Source organism: Setaria italica, chromosome IX, assembly GCF_000263155.2.
Source record: "Setaria italica strain Yugu1 chromosome IX, Setaria_italica_v2.0, whole genome shotgun sequence".
Classification (NCBI taxonomy): domain Eukaryota; kingdom Viridiplantae; phylum Streptophyta; class Magnoliopsida; order Poales; family Poaceae; genus Setaria; species Setaria italica.
This window is the reverse complement of record NC_028458.1, coordinates 24211410-24224674: the sequence shown is the minus strand read 5'-3', so window position 1 is coordinate 24224674 and position 13265 is coordinate 24211410. Positions and strand designations below refer to the sequence as shown.

The window sequence follows — 13265 nt, the reverse complement described above, 5'->3', positions numbered from 1 at the left end:
GGTTTGATTCCTGGCCCGGATCCATTGGTGACCAGGTTTCAGTGAACCACCTGGATTCACTCCATCCAGCTCAGGAATGAAAACAGGCTTGTTTTCAAACCTAGCTTGCCGAACGAGGCCTTACCTGGTTTGTTTGGTTCCGTTCCATGGGTTGTGTGTGTTTCACGTGCAGAGGTTTTGCGTACGCGTGGTAGCCAGTGGACCTGGTTCGCGAGGCGTGTGTGGGACGACCATCATGCAGTGTCCCGCATTCGATTGGGAACTTGAAATGGACATGTGGAACGGTGTTGGACGGTGGTGCTCAAGAGTAACGGAATGGGAGTGATGAAGGGCGGACCTACGCCTAGGACCACAAGGTTAGTGGCCCTAGTCGTGGCTCAAGAACCCCCTATACCACCCACTAATTTTGTTCCAAGAATGACAGACACAGGCGCACAACAGAGGAGGAACGTCCTCGCCTGGTGTTGCAAGTCTCGGTGACGGAGCATCACGAGTTTGCAACCTGGCGTTTGACGCCGCCGCCGCCTATAGCTCCGTGTCTGCCGCAGCCCGGAACTTACGTCAATTGCTCATGAACTCACGAATCGGAGCGAACAACGTGCACAGGCGCACCATGAGCGCCCTCTGGTCCTCCACAGCAAGCAGTTTCAGACCTCCCCTCTTCAGGAATCTGAGGTGTTTTCTCTTCTACATAATTCGAGCTATACAAGCATTGTCCATCCAGTTAGCTTTATGCATCGATTCTATTGGAATTGCTGGATGACCTAGCCTACCATGCCATCTGGAACATGAACTTATTTACTTGAACCTTCCCTTGATGAATGCGACCCTAGAGGATATAGACCACCTTTACATCTACCTTGATGTAGAATTTTCTTCGTTTCCTGATCCTTGATGAGAAAGAAATTTGGGTGAAATTCAAGGAAAGTATTATTGTCTCGAGCTAATTTATGTACAGGGATAAGATTTTTGTGAGCGCTAGGGACATGGAGAATATTGTTAAGATGTAGATTTCTATTAGGGGTATGAAAAATTATATGCCCAATATTACTAATTTTTTATACCTGATCCACTGGCGGTATGAACCTGATCACACCACGTGTACTTGTCACGGACCGTCAGCTTCTCCAATTCATTGGTCACATGATCTGTGGCACCACTATCTGCATATTAGTTGGTGTCATAGCCATAGCCAATTGCTGCAGCGCCTGCTGTCTTGCCTTGTTGCTGATCATCATCATCATAGCGATACCAGCATCTTAGGGCTTCATGTCCTACTTTCTTACAGATTTGACACTGTGGTTTGCCGCTCTTCTTGGATGGATTTGCACCACTCCTTGGTTCTATCCTCCACGGCCTTAACTGAACTGACCACCACGGCCGCCACTATTACCATTGCCGTGGTAGTTCCCACGACCACGGTTATGATCGCGTCCACGAGAGGCAGAATTGGCCAACGACTAAAATTGTCCAGCTTCTTGAAACATTTCCAGGCGAAGATCATACTCCATCAATTGAGAGTAGAGATCTGACAGCGAGATCGGATCTACACGGCCAAGCATCGAGGATACAAGAGGATGATAATCAAAATCTAGACTATTGAGGATATGAGCAACAACCTCATCATCTCCAACAGGCTTTCCAGCAGTAGCAAGTTCATCTTTTATGTTTTGCATCTTGTTGAAGTAGGCCGAAGTAGTCAGGGTTCCCTTCTTTAGAGTTGCCAGCTGCATCCCCAGGTTGGTCACCCGCATTCTTGATTGCGCCACGAATTGTTGGAGGTATGCCCTAGAGGCAATCATAGAGATGATGATATTCCATTTGTATCCATGATTTATATTGTGTTCCTTGAATATCCATTAAAGGCTACTTGAATTGATTTGCAATTATGTGAATTGTATGTGAAACTCTTTACTTGTATGGTTATTCTAAAGTCGTCCCTAGTCGGAGTTCATGTGAGGACACACATGAATATTAGACTAGCACATGTATTAGTTGATGACTATGTTTCACGAATCATGGACATGGAGATGTTGAACTAATAAGGTGGGCACATGTGGAGACATGTGCTAGGACTGACCCAACACGAGAAGTAGTTCTCTCTTTACACAACATGTACGCTTTGTCCTTAGACCTGAGATTGTCGCATGTACTCAAGATATGGATCGACTTACTTAGGGGCTATCAAACGCTACGCCGTAACAGGGTAGTTATAAAGGTAGCTTTCGGGTTTGTTAAGAAGCATGCTATGAGACATGGTCAATCAAGATGGGATTTGAACCTCTCTGATTGAGAGTGATATCTCTGGGCCCCTCGAGTGATCGAATCCGAAAATGCATGGAAGCCCAATTCGGATGTGATCCGAGTTGGATTAGGTTTAGAAGTACTAATTGGCCTCGGACCCAGAGGCCCGTTAGGAACCTCTATAAATAGAGGGGGGGCGCCCTAGGGTTTACACCTTTTTGGCAAAACACATCTGCCGCGCCTCCGACGCCCTCGCCTGTTGCAACTCGTGGACCTAGCAGTCTGGCTTGCGACACTTCTTCCCTGCACATGTGGATACCTTGGAGGTGTTGCGTCTGCAACACTTGGATGAGCTGCCGACGAGCCACGACGAGCCACGACGAGCCGCGGCACGAAGACGATCTTGCTGCACGTGGACGAGCTGCTGAGGAGCTGCTGGACATCGACGTGATCGACTACGTACGACTACGCTGATCGACTTCGCTGCATCGACGCGAATCTATGTCTTCCGCATCAGTGCGTCGAGTGGTAATCCCGTGATCCTTATACGGCAGTTTTCCTGGTTTACGCGGTAGAAATTTTTTTGATTTGCGCTAGTGTAGCCTACCTCGTATCCCAACACGAACATAGTCTCCAGTGCCTTCCACGCTTCAGCGGAGGTGGTCGTGATCGCCACTCCTGCCAGCACTTCCCTGGTAATTGATTTTAAGAGGTAGCTGAGGAGTTCTTGGTCCTTGCTTACCCACGAGTCATACTCGGGGTTGGGAACCTCTTGCTTCTTGCCATCTTTCAGCACCTCCAGGGTCTTGCTCGGCTTAGGAACTTTGCCTTCGAGGATCCCGATGAGTTGGGCACCACGAACAGTAGGGAGAAATTGCGCCTTTCACAAAACGTAATTGTTCCGTGTGAGCTTCTCTGACACAACCGGCCCAAGTTGCACCAGTAGGGAGAAGGAGGACGCCATGGATGGAACTTCAAGCTTTTTTTTAATTTATTAGGAAGAGGTAGCCCTGATTACCATGAAAGATTTGGTGGAACTGTAGTTGCGTATCTCGACATGCTACAGGTTGCGTGTTTATATAGAGGAGTTCTAAAAGACTGCAAAGAGATTACAAGGAGAAGTTATTGAGATTCAGTTCTGTTGTGTATTGATACAACTTGTAGATAAAGCTATCAAACTAATCTATTTATAATAGAACCGGACTCTTTAACAACTCATTCATTTGTTACACGCAATAACAATATCTTAACTCTAACAATGTTATCGTATCACGACCAAGGGCCTCGTTCTAGCAATGACGACGGATCATCCTTCTCGAGACCTTAACATTAGCGATTGATTGCAACCTGAGCTATATGACTATACGAGGGCTACAAGGTTGTTGCATCCTATTTTCTCTGTCTCGTTTTAGCTCCATTTGGGAAACAAGTCTCGTGTGAGTGAGTGTGTGATGAAGGGAGTTCGCCTGCACCCAACGTGCCGATTGAAGCTGCAGCTCGCGTGTGCCCATTATAGATGTCGATGCAGCCCGCGGCCCGTTAGCCTGGCACAGAGCCCTTTTTTCCCCGAACCTAGCCCAATTCGGCATGAAGTTTTTTGGGCCCATATTAGCCCAGCCCGGTAGCTCGTGCCGAGCGTGGGCCGCCACCCCGGCACGACGGGTGGCCCGGCCCGGCACGATTTTAGTATGCCGGCCCGAAATGGCCCGGTAACCTCCTCCCTACCAGCCCAACAACAACATAAATGCCAACCTCCGGCTTGCTAACTCTCACCCGTCACCCCTTCCTCTCCCTATCTGCTGCCCAGTGCCCACCGCCACCTCCACCTCCTTCTAAGTCTCTCGCATCTTCCCCAACTCCCCTCCATGGCTCCATCCTCCCCTTTCTCTCCGACCTCCGCCTCCCCTCCAGCCTCCGGCGGCCGCCTCCCCTCCCTGCGGCCTCGTCGCCCCCTACCCCGCCGCACGCCGCCATGCCCTTCTCCTCCGCGCCGGCGTGGGGCTGGCTGTGGGGAGCAGCAGCGGCAGAGCGGAGAGCCGCGGTGGCGGCGTGGGGAGTGGGAGCGGCGGTGTGGAGGTCTGACGGCGGCGCGGGTGGCTGGCTGCGGGCAGCAACGGTGGCCGCGGCGAGGGGCCCGGTTGCGGGAGCGGCGGTGCGGGGGCCACTGTGCCTCGTGGTGGTCCGAAGCCGGCTGTGCTTTACGGGCCAGCCCGGCACGGAAAAGGCATTGCGGGCCCATGCCTTGGCTGTTGGTGTGGCTCGTGGGCCGGCATAGCACGACACGATGTTGGCGTCGTGACGGGCCAGTGCCAGCATGAAAGTTAACGGCCCTTGGCCAGACCGAGCTGGGCGGCCCGAATGGACAACTATAGTACCCATGGTTTCAAACTAATCCGGGTCAACCAATAATGTACCAACCTTTTTCGTGGATTGGATTGGGTTTGGACTTTGGATGAGTGATTTGGGTGGATTCTGGATTGCCCAGCCCATGCGCACCCCCATTATTGCTCACGAGGGACAACAGAGCTCAGCGAACAGTGAGGAAACAAGACAATCGTTTATTGATTGGATCACGCTTTCGTGTTGCTACGGGCGCTCTTGAATCTCGATGCATGAAGACCTGATGCTTCTCTTTCCATCGCTCCAAGCAGCCTTTGGCAGTCAAAGCGAATCGTAGGTATCGTAACTGGATTATCGAAGGGCGGCACACGTAGTTGGGTTGACTTCGGGATACGGAAATTGAACCTGAGAGTTATCTTATAATTGACTTTCAAAACAAAAGAAAGTTATCTTGTATATTATGTAGCCTAACGTACAAATCTACACAAGAATCAGAGTGGCGCACCAGAAGCGTGGTGGGCCCATAACCCACAGATCCCAAATCGAAACCTAGCTTTGATAAATTCACTTGATTTTTTTTAAATGCTATTTTCTTCTACAACTACTAATACTTAAATGCTATTTTCTTCCACAACTACTAATACGTGACAGAGCAACTCCAAAACACTGCTAATCTTACCCCAATATCCTTTTTAAGGAGAAAAAGATAAAAAACAAACTCCATCAATCCATCCAAATCTTCCCCAATTTTCTACCGCGTATATTTTAGCGTTGACGTTACTCCTCCAATCCTGATTCCCGTATGCCCGCGCGTCCCTTCTGATGGACCCAATACGATGACATGACTGTTTTGAAATATTAGGTGCAATTTATTAGCGATCTGCTATGGATTGATATGTTTTTAGGAAATTTTTTTTAGAAGAACCCCCAATACATAATTTTAGAAAAGTAGTTTTTAGGTACTCTAGGAGTTGCCAGATTTTTCAGGAATAAAAACCACAGTTGTACTCAAGTTCCCAACTATCGGATCGGAACAAGGCAAGTTCATGAGTTATAACTTTTAACGAAGGTTCAGCTTTTGCGTTGCAGAACCATCCTGGCTGACAGCAAGATGCTGACAAGACCGAAGATCCGCGCAAAAAGTAAATAATCCAGAAACTACAGATACGCACTTTCCTAAGAATTCTAGTCCCTGCAAAGGCACGGATCAACAAAAAATTGATGGGCCAAACGTTTGCATGTAGCAGCCGCTCCACTATTAGTCCGCGTTTGGTGGCATCCCTATCTTCAGTCTTGCCAAAGACCTGCACAACAGATTGGTGTTGAATATGAGTCCAAAATGAAGGTATAGCAACTAGGAAGCCTCAACTGGTGAAATATGTTGAGGGGCCTCGCATAGTTAGAGTAATTATGAAATATGATATATTGACAACTTCTATAGATGGTACTTCATAAACTCTACAAAATGTTTAGTTCCACTTACGGTCTTTTGGTTGCTACAAACATATTCTTTGACTACTTCTGTTGCTAGTACAAACAGATTCTGTGACTACTTAAGTGAAGAAACAAGATCAACATAACGATAACAAACAGTAGTTTGCTTAATAAGAATGAATAGCAGGCATATTTCAGAACTATTCAATTGAGAATACTGACCATAGAATAAGATCCTAGCACAGCCCTTTCAACTCAGCATGAAGCGGCACTGTAGATAGCCTGTAAATACAAGGGACCATGTCAGAGGCAGAAATCTAACATCTGGAAGGGAATTATCGTGTAGCACTATTACTACCAGAGCATGAAAAATTTACTGTAATATCTGCAGCATGTCATACAGTTCTGTTATCAATTCATTTTTGCTTTGACTTGTGGAAAAAACGGATCAACAACCACAGATTTATAAAGTTCTAATAAAGGTTATGTAGTACCTACTGACAAGATCTTGGTCACATATCACAGAATCAAACCCTTAAAGATTAGACATAGTTTTCAAACGAAACACTCATATTGTAAAAATACATATAAACCGCCATAAATTTAGAGAGCACTATATTCACTGCAAATGTACCCAGGAGCCAAATATGCCCCAATTTTCACAAGTCTTTAATTAATTTTAGCTTCAAACAGTGAACAACAAGAGAAGAGCAGTGTGCAGAGTGGACTGGTGAGATTAAAACTATATTCAGGGTAAAACTAGCAAAGAAGACAGGATCTCTGTGCTATTTGGACTACTACCAAACATACCCAGCAATCCTAAATGTTCCTGAACCAATAGGATAAGGTATCCCAGTGATCAATCATGTTGCTAAATCAAACATATTTAAGTTACTTATTAATGAAAAAAAAGTAAGATGTCGATGCCATGTTTTTACAGGTAGAGAATTTTAGATAAGTCAAATGATTCAATAGCAATGACAGAAGGTAAATATGTTATATAAATCAGATTCAAGCAGGTACAGCATTAGCTCCTTCTCAATTCATCAAAAAATCATAATCAATAATCTGTTCTGGTCAATGTCATGTATAATCTCTCGCTGGCTAGCTCAGTGTTCAGTATGCCAATGACATAACCAATGATAAGTAATAGCCATTCTGACAGAAAGTGCCTAACAATATGAACGTGAATTCATCACCTGTCATTATCTTAAAAAAAATGACTAGCATTGCAGGTGCTGCACAACATGTAGGAGTACTTGGCTTTTTTGTTGAAAACAGTTATTCCATAATATAAATGAGCACTTTAGTCTACATATGCCATTTCACTATCAATCTATCATTCTATTGCTACTATTGTGTGCACCACAATGCTGCAATGCAAGTTTACAATCACAAACACTTTAGAAACCAAATAATGAGTAAACAAAAAGCATCAGAATTCACTACTAATGGAAACTTAATACATACTATTGTACTGAACAAAAGAACCATGAAGCAATGCATATGTTAGGGAGGTCATACTTGGATCAGAATTGATCAGCAAAGCAGTACCACCAAAATTGCAGCTCCCACCAATCTGCTTCATCTTCTGCCAATAGCTATTGAACGCATATGATGCGTGCGATGCAATGTTGTCTGGATAGAAGCAGCTACCACCAGCAGCAATCTCCTGGCAATCCACTCCATCCTGGCTGCAAGCATAGTCCATTGCCTCCTGCAGCTTGTCTTCTGGCACAGTCGGCTTGGCCACACACCACAAGCCACCACTGTTCCCTCCCTCGCCAGACCAAGGTGGTGGGGACATTGCCGCTGTGGGTGGAGCCAAGCATGGAGGTGGCGTTGCTGATGGGGCCATGCCACCAGTAACCTCAGGTGGACTAGCAGGAATTGAGGTGGGTGGGGTAGAAGGCATGGTGAGGGGTGGACTAGCCGATACCATTGAAGGTGGGCTTGCCGGCACAGCAGGTGAGTGTGGTGGCACAGCTGCTGTGGGTGGAACAGAGGGGACAACTTCAGGCGGGTAATTCGGTGCAAAGGACAGTGCCACGCCTGGTGGTGGTGGCATGTATGTCGATGCCACAGGTGGCTGCGGTGGCCGGAACGTTGCTGGCAAGTGGTGCCTCCCATACAGCCTCCTCTGCAGGACTGCTCTGTCTCTCGCACATACAGGGGAGGCAGAGGTGACCTTTATATCATCAACAAGGCCCCAGCGCACGAGAGAATGGTGCAGATTCTTGACGGCGTGCAAGAGGCGAAGCCGCAGGAGCTCTTGGCCATGGTTGCAGGTTACACCACGGCCTACAACGATGGCCGTAATGTGCTCTGATGGGTATTGTGCCAGCACATGGGTCCTGAGCCAGGACTCAGCTCCAAGAACCGAGGAGGCCACCATGGGGAGGTCCTTGCGAGCGACTGATACATGTACACCTGTTTGAGATGGCCCATTGAGGTGAACCAGTTGACGAGCTTCTTGACCTGAAACTGCGGAAGAACCATGGGGATGGTACAGCGTACAAAGGTACATTGCAGGAGAAACTCATCAATGCACACAAAACATAAAAAATCGACAAAGAAATGCAGAAACAGTTTGAGATTTTACTGACACAGAGATACAAATGATAAGGAATGCGGCTTGAAGTTGAAAGGTGTGGAACAAGCAGGCAGATGTGCAAATGTTTGAGTAACTAATGTAACCGAGAAGGATCAATTAAGGGAAAACAAAATAAGGGCAAGATAATGGAAGGAGGGGAATATGCTGCCGAAATAATTTCTGCCTAGTGAGACTACGAATACTTATTTTCAGTATGGGCTCTCCCCAATGCTGATTCAAGATACATCTATGCTGTAGGAGTAAATAAATTAAAACTACCAGATCCGTGTTTGATACTGCACAATCAGTAAAAACCATATCAAGAACATCTTGGATCCAGAAACAAAGCACATACACACCATATTATCAAGAGAAAAGTAAATAGAGGCGTGAAAAGATAGAAGAAAGAGAGGAAAGATGAACTACAACAATCAAACTAACAGAAGCAGCAAAACAACAAAAGAAATCCATAGAACTATAGCGAAGAGAGGCATTACCAGCAAGACCCAAGGAAGGGAGCAGAAGGGAGCCGGAGACGAGGAACAGCAGCAAGAACTCCATCCCCTCTTCCTCGGTCTCTCACTCACTCAACTCTCCGCTCTCTCACCACACTGCGGTTAGCTGCAGCGGGATACTAGTAGCCGGCTGGCTGCCACGGTAGTGGGCAGCAACAGTAGCAGCAGAGCCCTTGAAGTCGCTGAGCGCCTGATCCTGACCTGGACTGAGGTGAGGTGACTGCACGGTCTCAGCCACACGCAAGGAGGGAGGGAGAGGCTCTCTGTGCATCTGTACTGGGTCAAAGCAAAAAGAAGGCAGAGGGCGCCATTAATGGCGATAGGAGGATTCTTTTGAGGACGGCTGCTCTGGACTCTGGAGTCTGGTATGGAGGACCTGTGTCGTCGTGCGCTGGTAGAGTCTGGTAGGAGTCGAGTATAGGAGTACTGGCAGGGGCACAGGAGCTCAGCCTTTTGGGGGAGAGAGAACAAGGTCGAGGACTCGAGGAGACCGGTCTTGGGCGTTGTGTGTTGGGACCATGGCTGTACTCGTGCCGTCGTGCGTGTGCGTCTCCATGGAAAAAATTGAGAACTTTGGAGGCTTTTCGTGCGCTGTTTTTGGCTTTGTCAGGTGTTGGTTTGAAATTGCTCTATGCTGGTCATGCCACGGGTGTTGGTTTGAAATAGCTCTATGCTGGTCATCAGATATTCGAATGCTAATTAGAAGAGCTAAACATGAGCTAATTATAAAACTAATTGCAGAATCCCGAGCTAATTCGCGAGACGAATCTATTAAGCCTAATCTATCATTATAGTTACTATAGCACCACATTGTTAAATCATGGACTATTTAGGCTTAATAGATTCGTCTCGCGAATTAGACTCCATCTATGCAATTAGTTTTGTAATTAGCCTATGTTTAATACTCCTAATTAGTATTCAAACATCCGATGTGACATGTACTTAACTTTAGCAGGTGGTATCCAAACACTCCCTTCCCCGGCTAACTGAGGTGCAAGCACAGATGTATTTTTAGAACGTACAAGTATTTTATATATAAAGCAAAACGAACATCACTTTTGCTGTATATCATAAAAACTTACAATTTTATTAGAAAAAATGTCGGTTTTGCAATATGATGTCAAAATAGTATTTTTTAATAACAAGTTTGGGACCAATACAAGAACATCTACTATCATCAAAGATCCATTTTTCAAGACAGAGACGAACGATTGCGAATTTCAAAATGCATTGTATGATAAGGGTTCATTCAGATCTTAGCTCTACGTTTTTTCTCTTTTCCGCAAATATTGGCGATGATGTGACTAATACAAAATAACCATAGTTGTTATGGTTGCTCCAGAGAAGAAGATTTTATTTAATGTGATTGCAATTCTTTTATGAACAACAGCTTTTCTATTCTAGGTTTCATTTTTCTTGACACGATTCGGGTATATGATTTTTTAACGAAACGTGAAAACAGAGATTTGGTGCCGCATCATGCAAATACCTGAGGGCGTTTTTTTCCGATGACTTATTTTTAGCACGTGTCACATCGAATGTTTAGATACTAATTAGGAGTATTAAACGTAGATTATTTACAAAACTCATTACATAAGTGGAGGCTAAACGGCGAGACGAATCTATTAAGCCTAATTAATCCATCATTGGCAAATGTTTAATGTAGCAACACATGGTCAAATCATGGACTAATTAGGTTTAATAGATTCGTCTCGCCATTTAGCCTCGACTTATGTAATGGATTTTATAAATAGTCTACGTTTATTACTCCTAATTAGTATCTAAACATTTAATGTGACGGGTGCTAAAAATAAATCAGTGGAAGAAAACGGGGCCGTCAACGTGGGAAATTTACGACTACGCCTGTTTTTTGTTTTGTTGCGTTGCTTTTGGATTTTGGAGGGCAGGCTCTCAAGTGCGCTGTGCGCCGCCCGCCTCGGGACCCCGCGAAGCCAAGAAGCGCGGCGAGTTCGTGCGTTTTGAATTCTGAAATCTTGCTTGGGTTCCTCTCGCGCGCGCCAACAGTCTTTCTTCCTCTGTGGGTTGTTGGCGTCATGCTGCACGCGGCCATGATTTCTATGAGTAGAGTTCATGTAGCTACGTCGGATATTAGGCCATGTTTAGTTCCCTTCAAACTCCTAACTTCGACACTATGAAAAAAGAAGATTTCCCATCACATCAAATTTGTGGTACATGCATGGAGTACTAAATGTAGACGAAATCAAAAACTAATTACACAGTTTTGTTGTACTTTACAAGACGAATCTTTTGAACCTAATTAGTCAATATTTAAACAATAATTCACAAATACAAACGAAACGAGTAAATTCTTGCGTTCTCTCCTCTCTATCCATCTCTCCTGGTTTCCTTTCTCTCTCTGGAACCGGCGGCATCGAGGCGCGGGCGGCGCCGGCCGGCCCCACGCATCCCTGGTCGGCGCAACGACACGCCGGCTGGGCGCATGGCTTGCGGTGGCGTTGTGCTAGGCAGCAGGACCGCGACAGGCAGCGCCGTGCGACGGGGGCGGCGACGCTACCTCGCTGTGGCAGCGGAGCAGTGGCCAAGCCACGACCGACGTCGCCGGCGCAGCAGCGTGGGGGCCTCGCCTTGGGCGGCCTGCTGAGCGGTGGAGCAGGGGCCAGACGTGGGCGGTGGCGCGGGGGTTGCGTCATGCGCTAGAGCAGGAGCCCAGCCACGCCCGGCCTTGACGCCTTGTACGGGCGGCGCAGCAGAGGAGCAGCCGCGGCCAGCCTCGCACGCGCGGCGGACAGGGGCCTCGCCATGTGCCTCACCCCTCACTCCCTTCTCCGGCGCCAAGTACTGGTAAATCTTGCTGTCGATTCATTCTAAAATGCATCAATTCATGCAATTGGGGTTCGATTTCTACCATCCGTGAACCAATTCATGATTCCAGGCGTCTGATTCGGCCACCATCACTTCCATCGATGAGTGTTGACTCTCACAAGGCCGTGGTAGTGGGAGGCGCTCGTGTGCTGGGCGGCGAGCTGCACAGGGCGGCATGCGAGCACTTGCGAAGGCGGGGGGCAACTATCGCAGGCACGGACGGCGTCAGCGAGGTCCATATGCGGGCGGAGCCGGATCTGCGCGTGCGCGGGGCTGCGGCGAGCGCGACGTCGTGTCGCGCTGAGCGAGGCCGCGATGGCCGGCAGAGGAGAGATTCACTAGGGCGGCTCCAGGGAGAGGGAGATCTGCGCCGGCCGTCGGCTGCGAGCTTCATGCGCGGGCAGTGGCAAGAAGCTGGAGAACGCCGCAGAGGGCCGACTCGGGCGCCGATGGGCTCGAGGGCGCCTTGGCCGGCCATGGCTTCGTATGCCCGAGGTGGGTCCCGCGAAAAGCTGGAACGGGAAGCAGAAACACTCCAACGTGCGGTCTCGTTTGGTTAGGTCTGGTTTGGTTCCATTTGCTTATTTTTAAGCAAGTGTCACATCAATATTTGGATACTAATTAGGAGTATTAAACGTAGACTATTTACAAAATCCATTATATAAGTGGAGGCTAAACGGCGAGACGAATCTATTAAGCCTAATTAGTCCATAATTTGACAATGTGTTGCTACAGTAAACATTTGCTAATGATGGATTAATTAGGTTTAATAGATTCATCTCGCTGTTTAGCCTCCACTTATGTAATGAGTTTTATAAATAGTCTACGTTTAATACTCCTAATTAGTATCTAAATATTTGATGTGACACGTGCAAAAAATAAGCAAAGGGAAACAAACGTCCCCACAGACTTTGTGCATTGGTCTTCGAGTCGACCTGGTGTCTCACGTACGAAACGAAGTCTTCCTCATTAATTGTACTGCCACCTCAGATTTTAGATGACATGACATCCCATTAAGGCTAGGTGCTAACTTTAAAGCATGGTCGGATGCTAATTAGGAGGATTAAACATGAGCTACTTATAAAATTAATTGTAGAACCCCGAGCTAATTCGCGAGACGAATCTATTAAGCCTAATTAATCCGTCATTAGTAAATGGTTACTGTAGCACCACATTATCAAATCATGGACTAATTAGGCTTAATAGATTCATCTCGCGAATTAGACTCCATCTGCGCAATTAGTTTTGTAATTAGCCTATGTTTAATACTTCTAATTAGCATCCAAACATCCGAT

At 46.8% G+C, this 13265-nt stretch overlaps 1 protein-coding gene across 2 annotated transcripts; it reads right to left on the bottom strand.

Moving 5' to 3' along the window:
- Window positions 1–5566: 5566 nt before the first annotated feature.
- On the bottom strand, window positions 5567–9554 carry LOC101784311 (sulfated surface glycoprotein 185). Of its 2 annotated transcripts, none has more exons than XM_022822781.1 (4): window positions 9109–9554; window positions 7543–8496; window positions 6241–6300; window positions 5567–5888 (listed from the first exon to the last, which is right to left on the bottom strand). In XM_022822781.1, the coding sequence occupies exons 1-3, from the start codon at window positions 9170–9172 to the stop codon at window positions 6269–6271; spliced, it is 1050 nt and encodes a 349-aa protein (XP_022678516.1). In that variant the 5' UTR covers window positions 9173–9554; the 3' UTR covers window positions 5567–5888; window positions 6241–6268. The 2 variants fall into 2 exon arrangements, with proteins under 2 accessions (XP_022678516.1, XP_004983261.1); XM_004983204.3 differs by having other exon boundaries at window positions 7543–8502; window positions 9109–9552.
- Between the last annotated feature and the right edge of the window lie 3711 nt (window positions 9555–13265).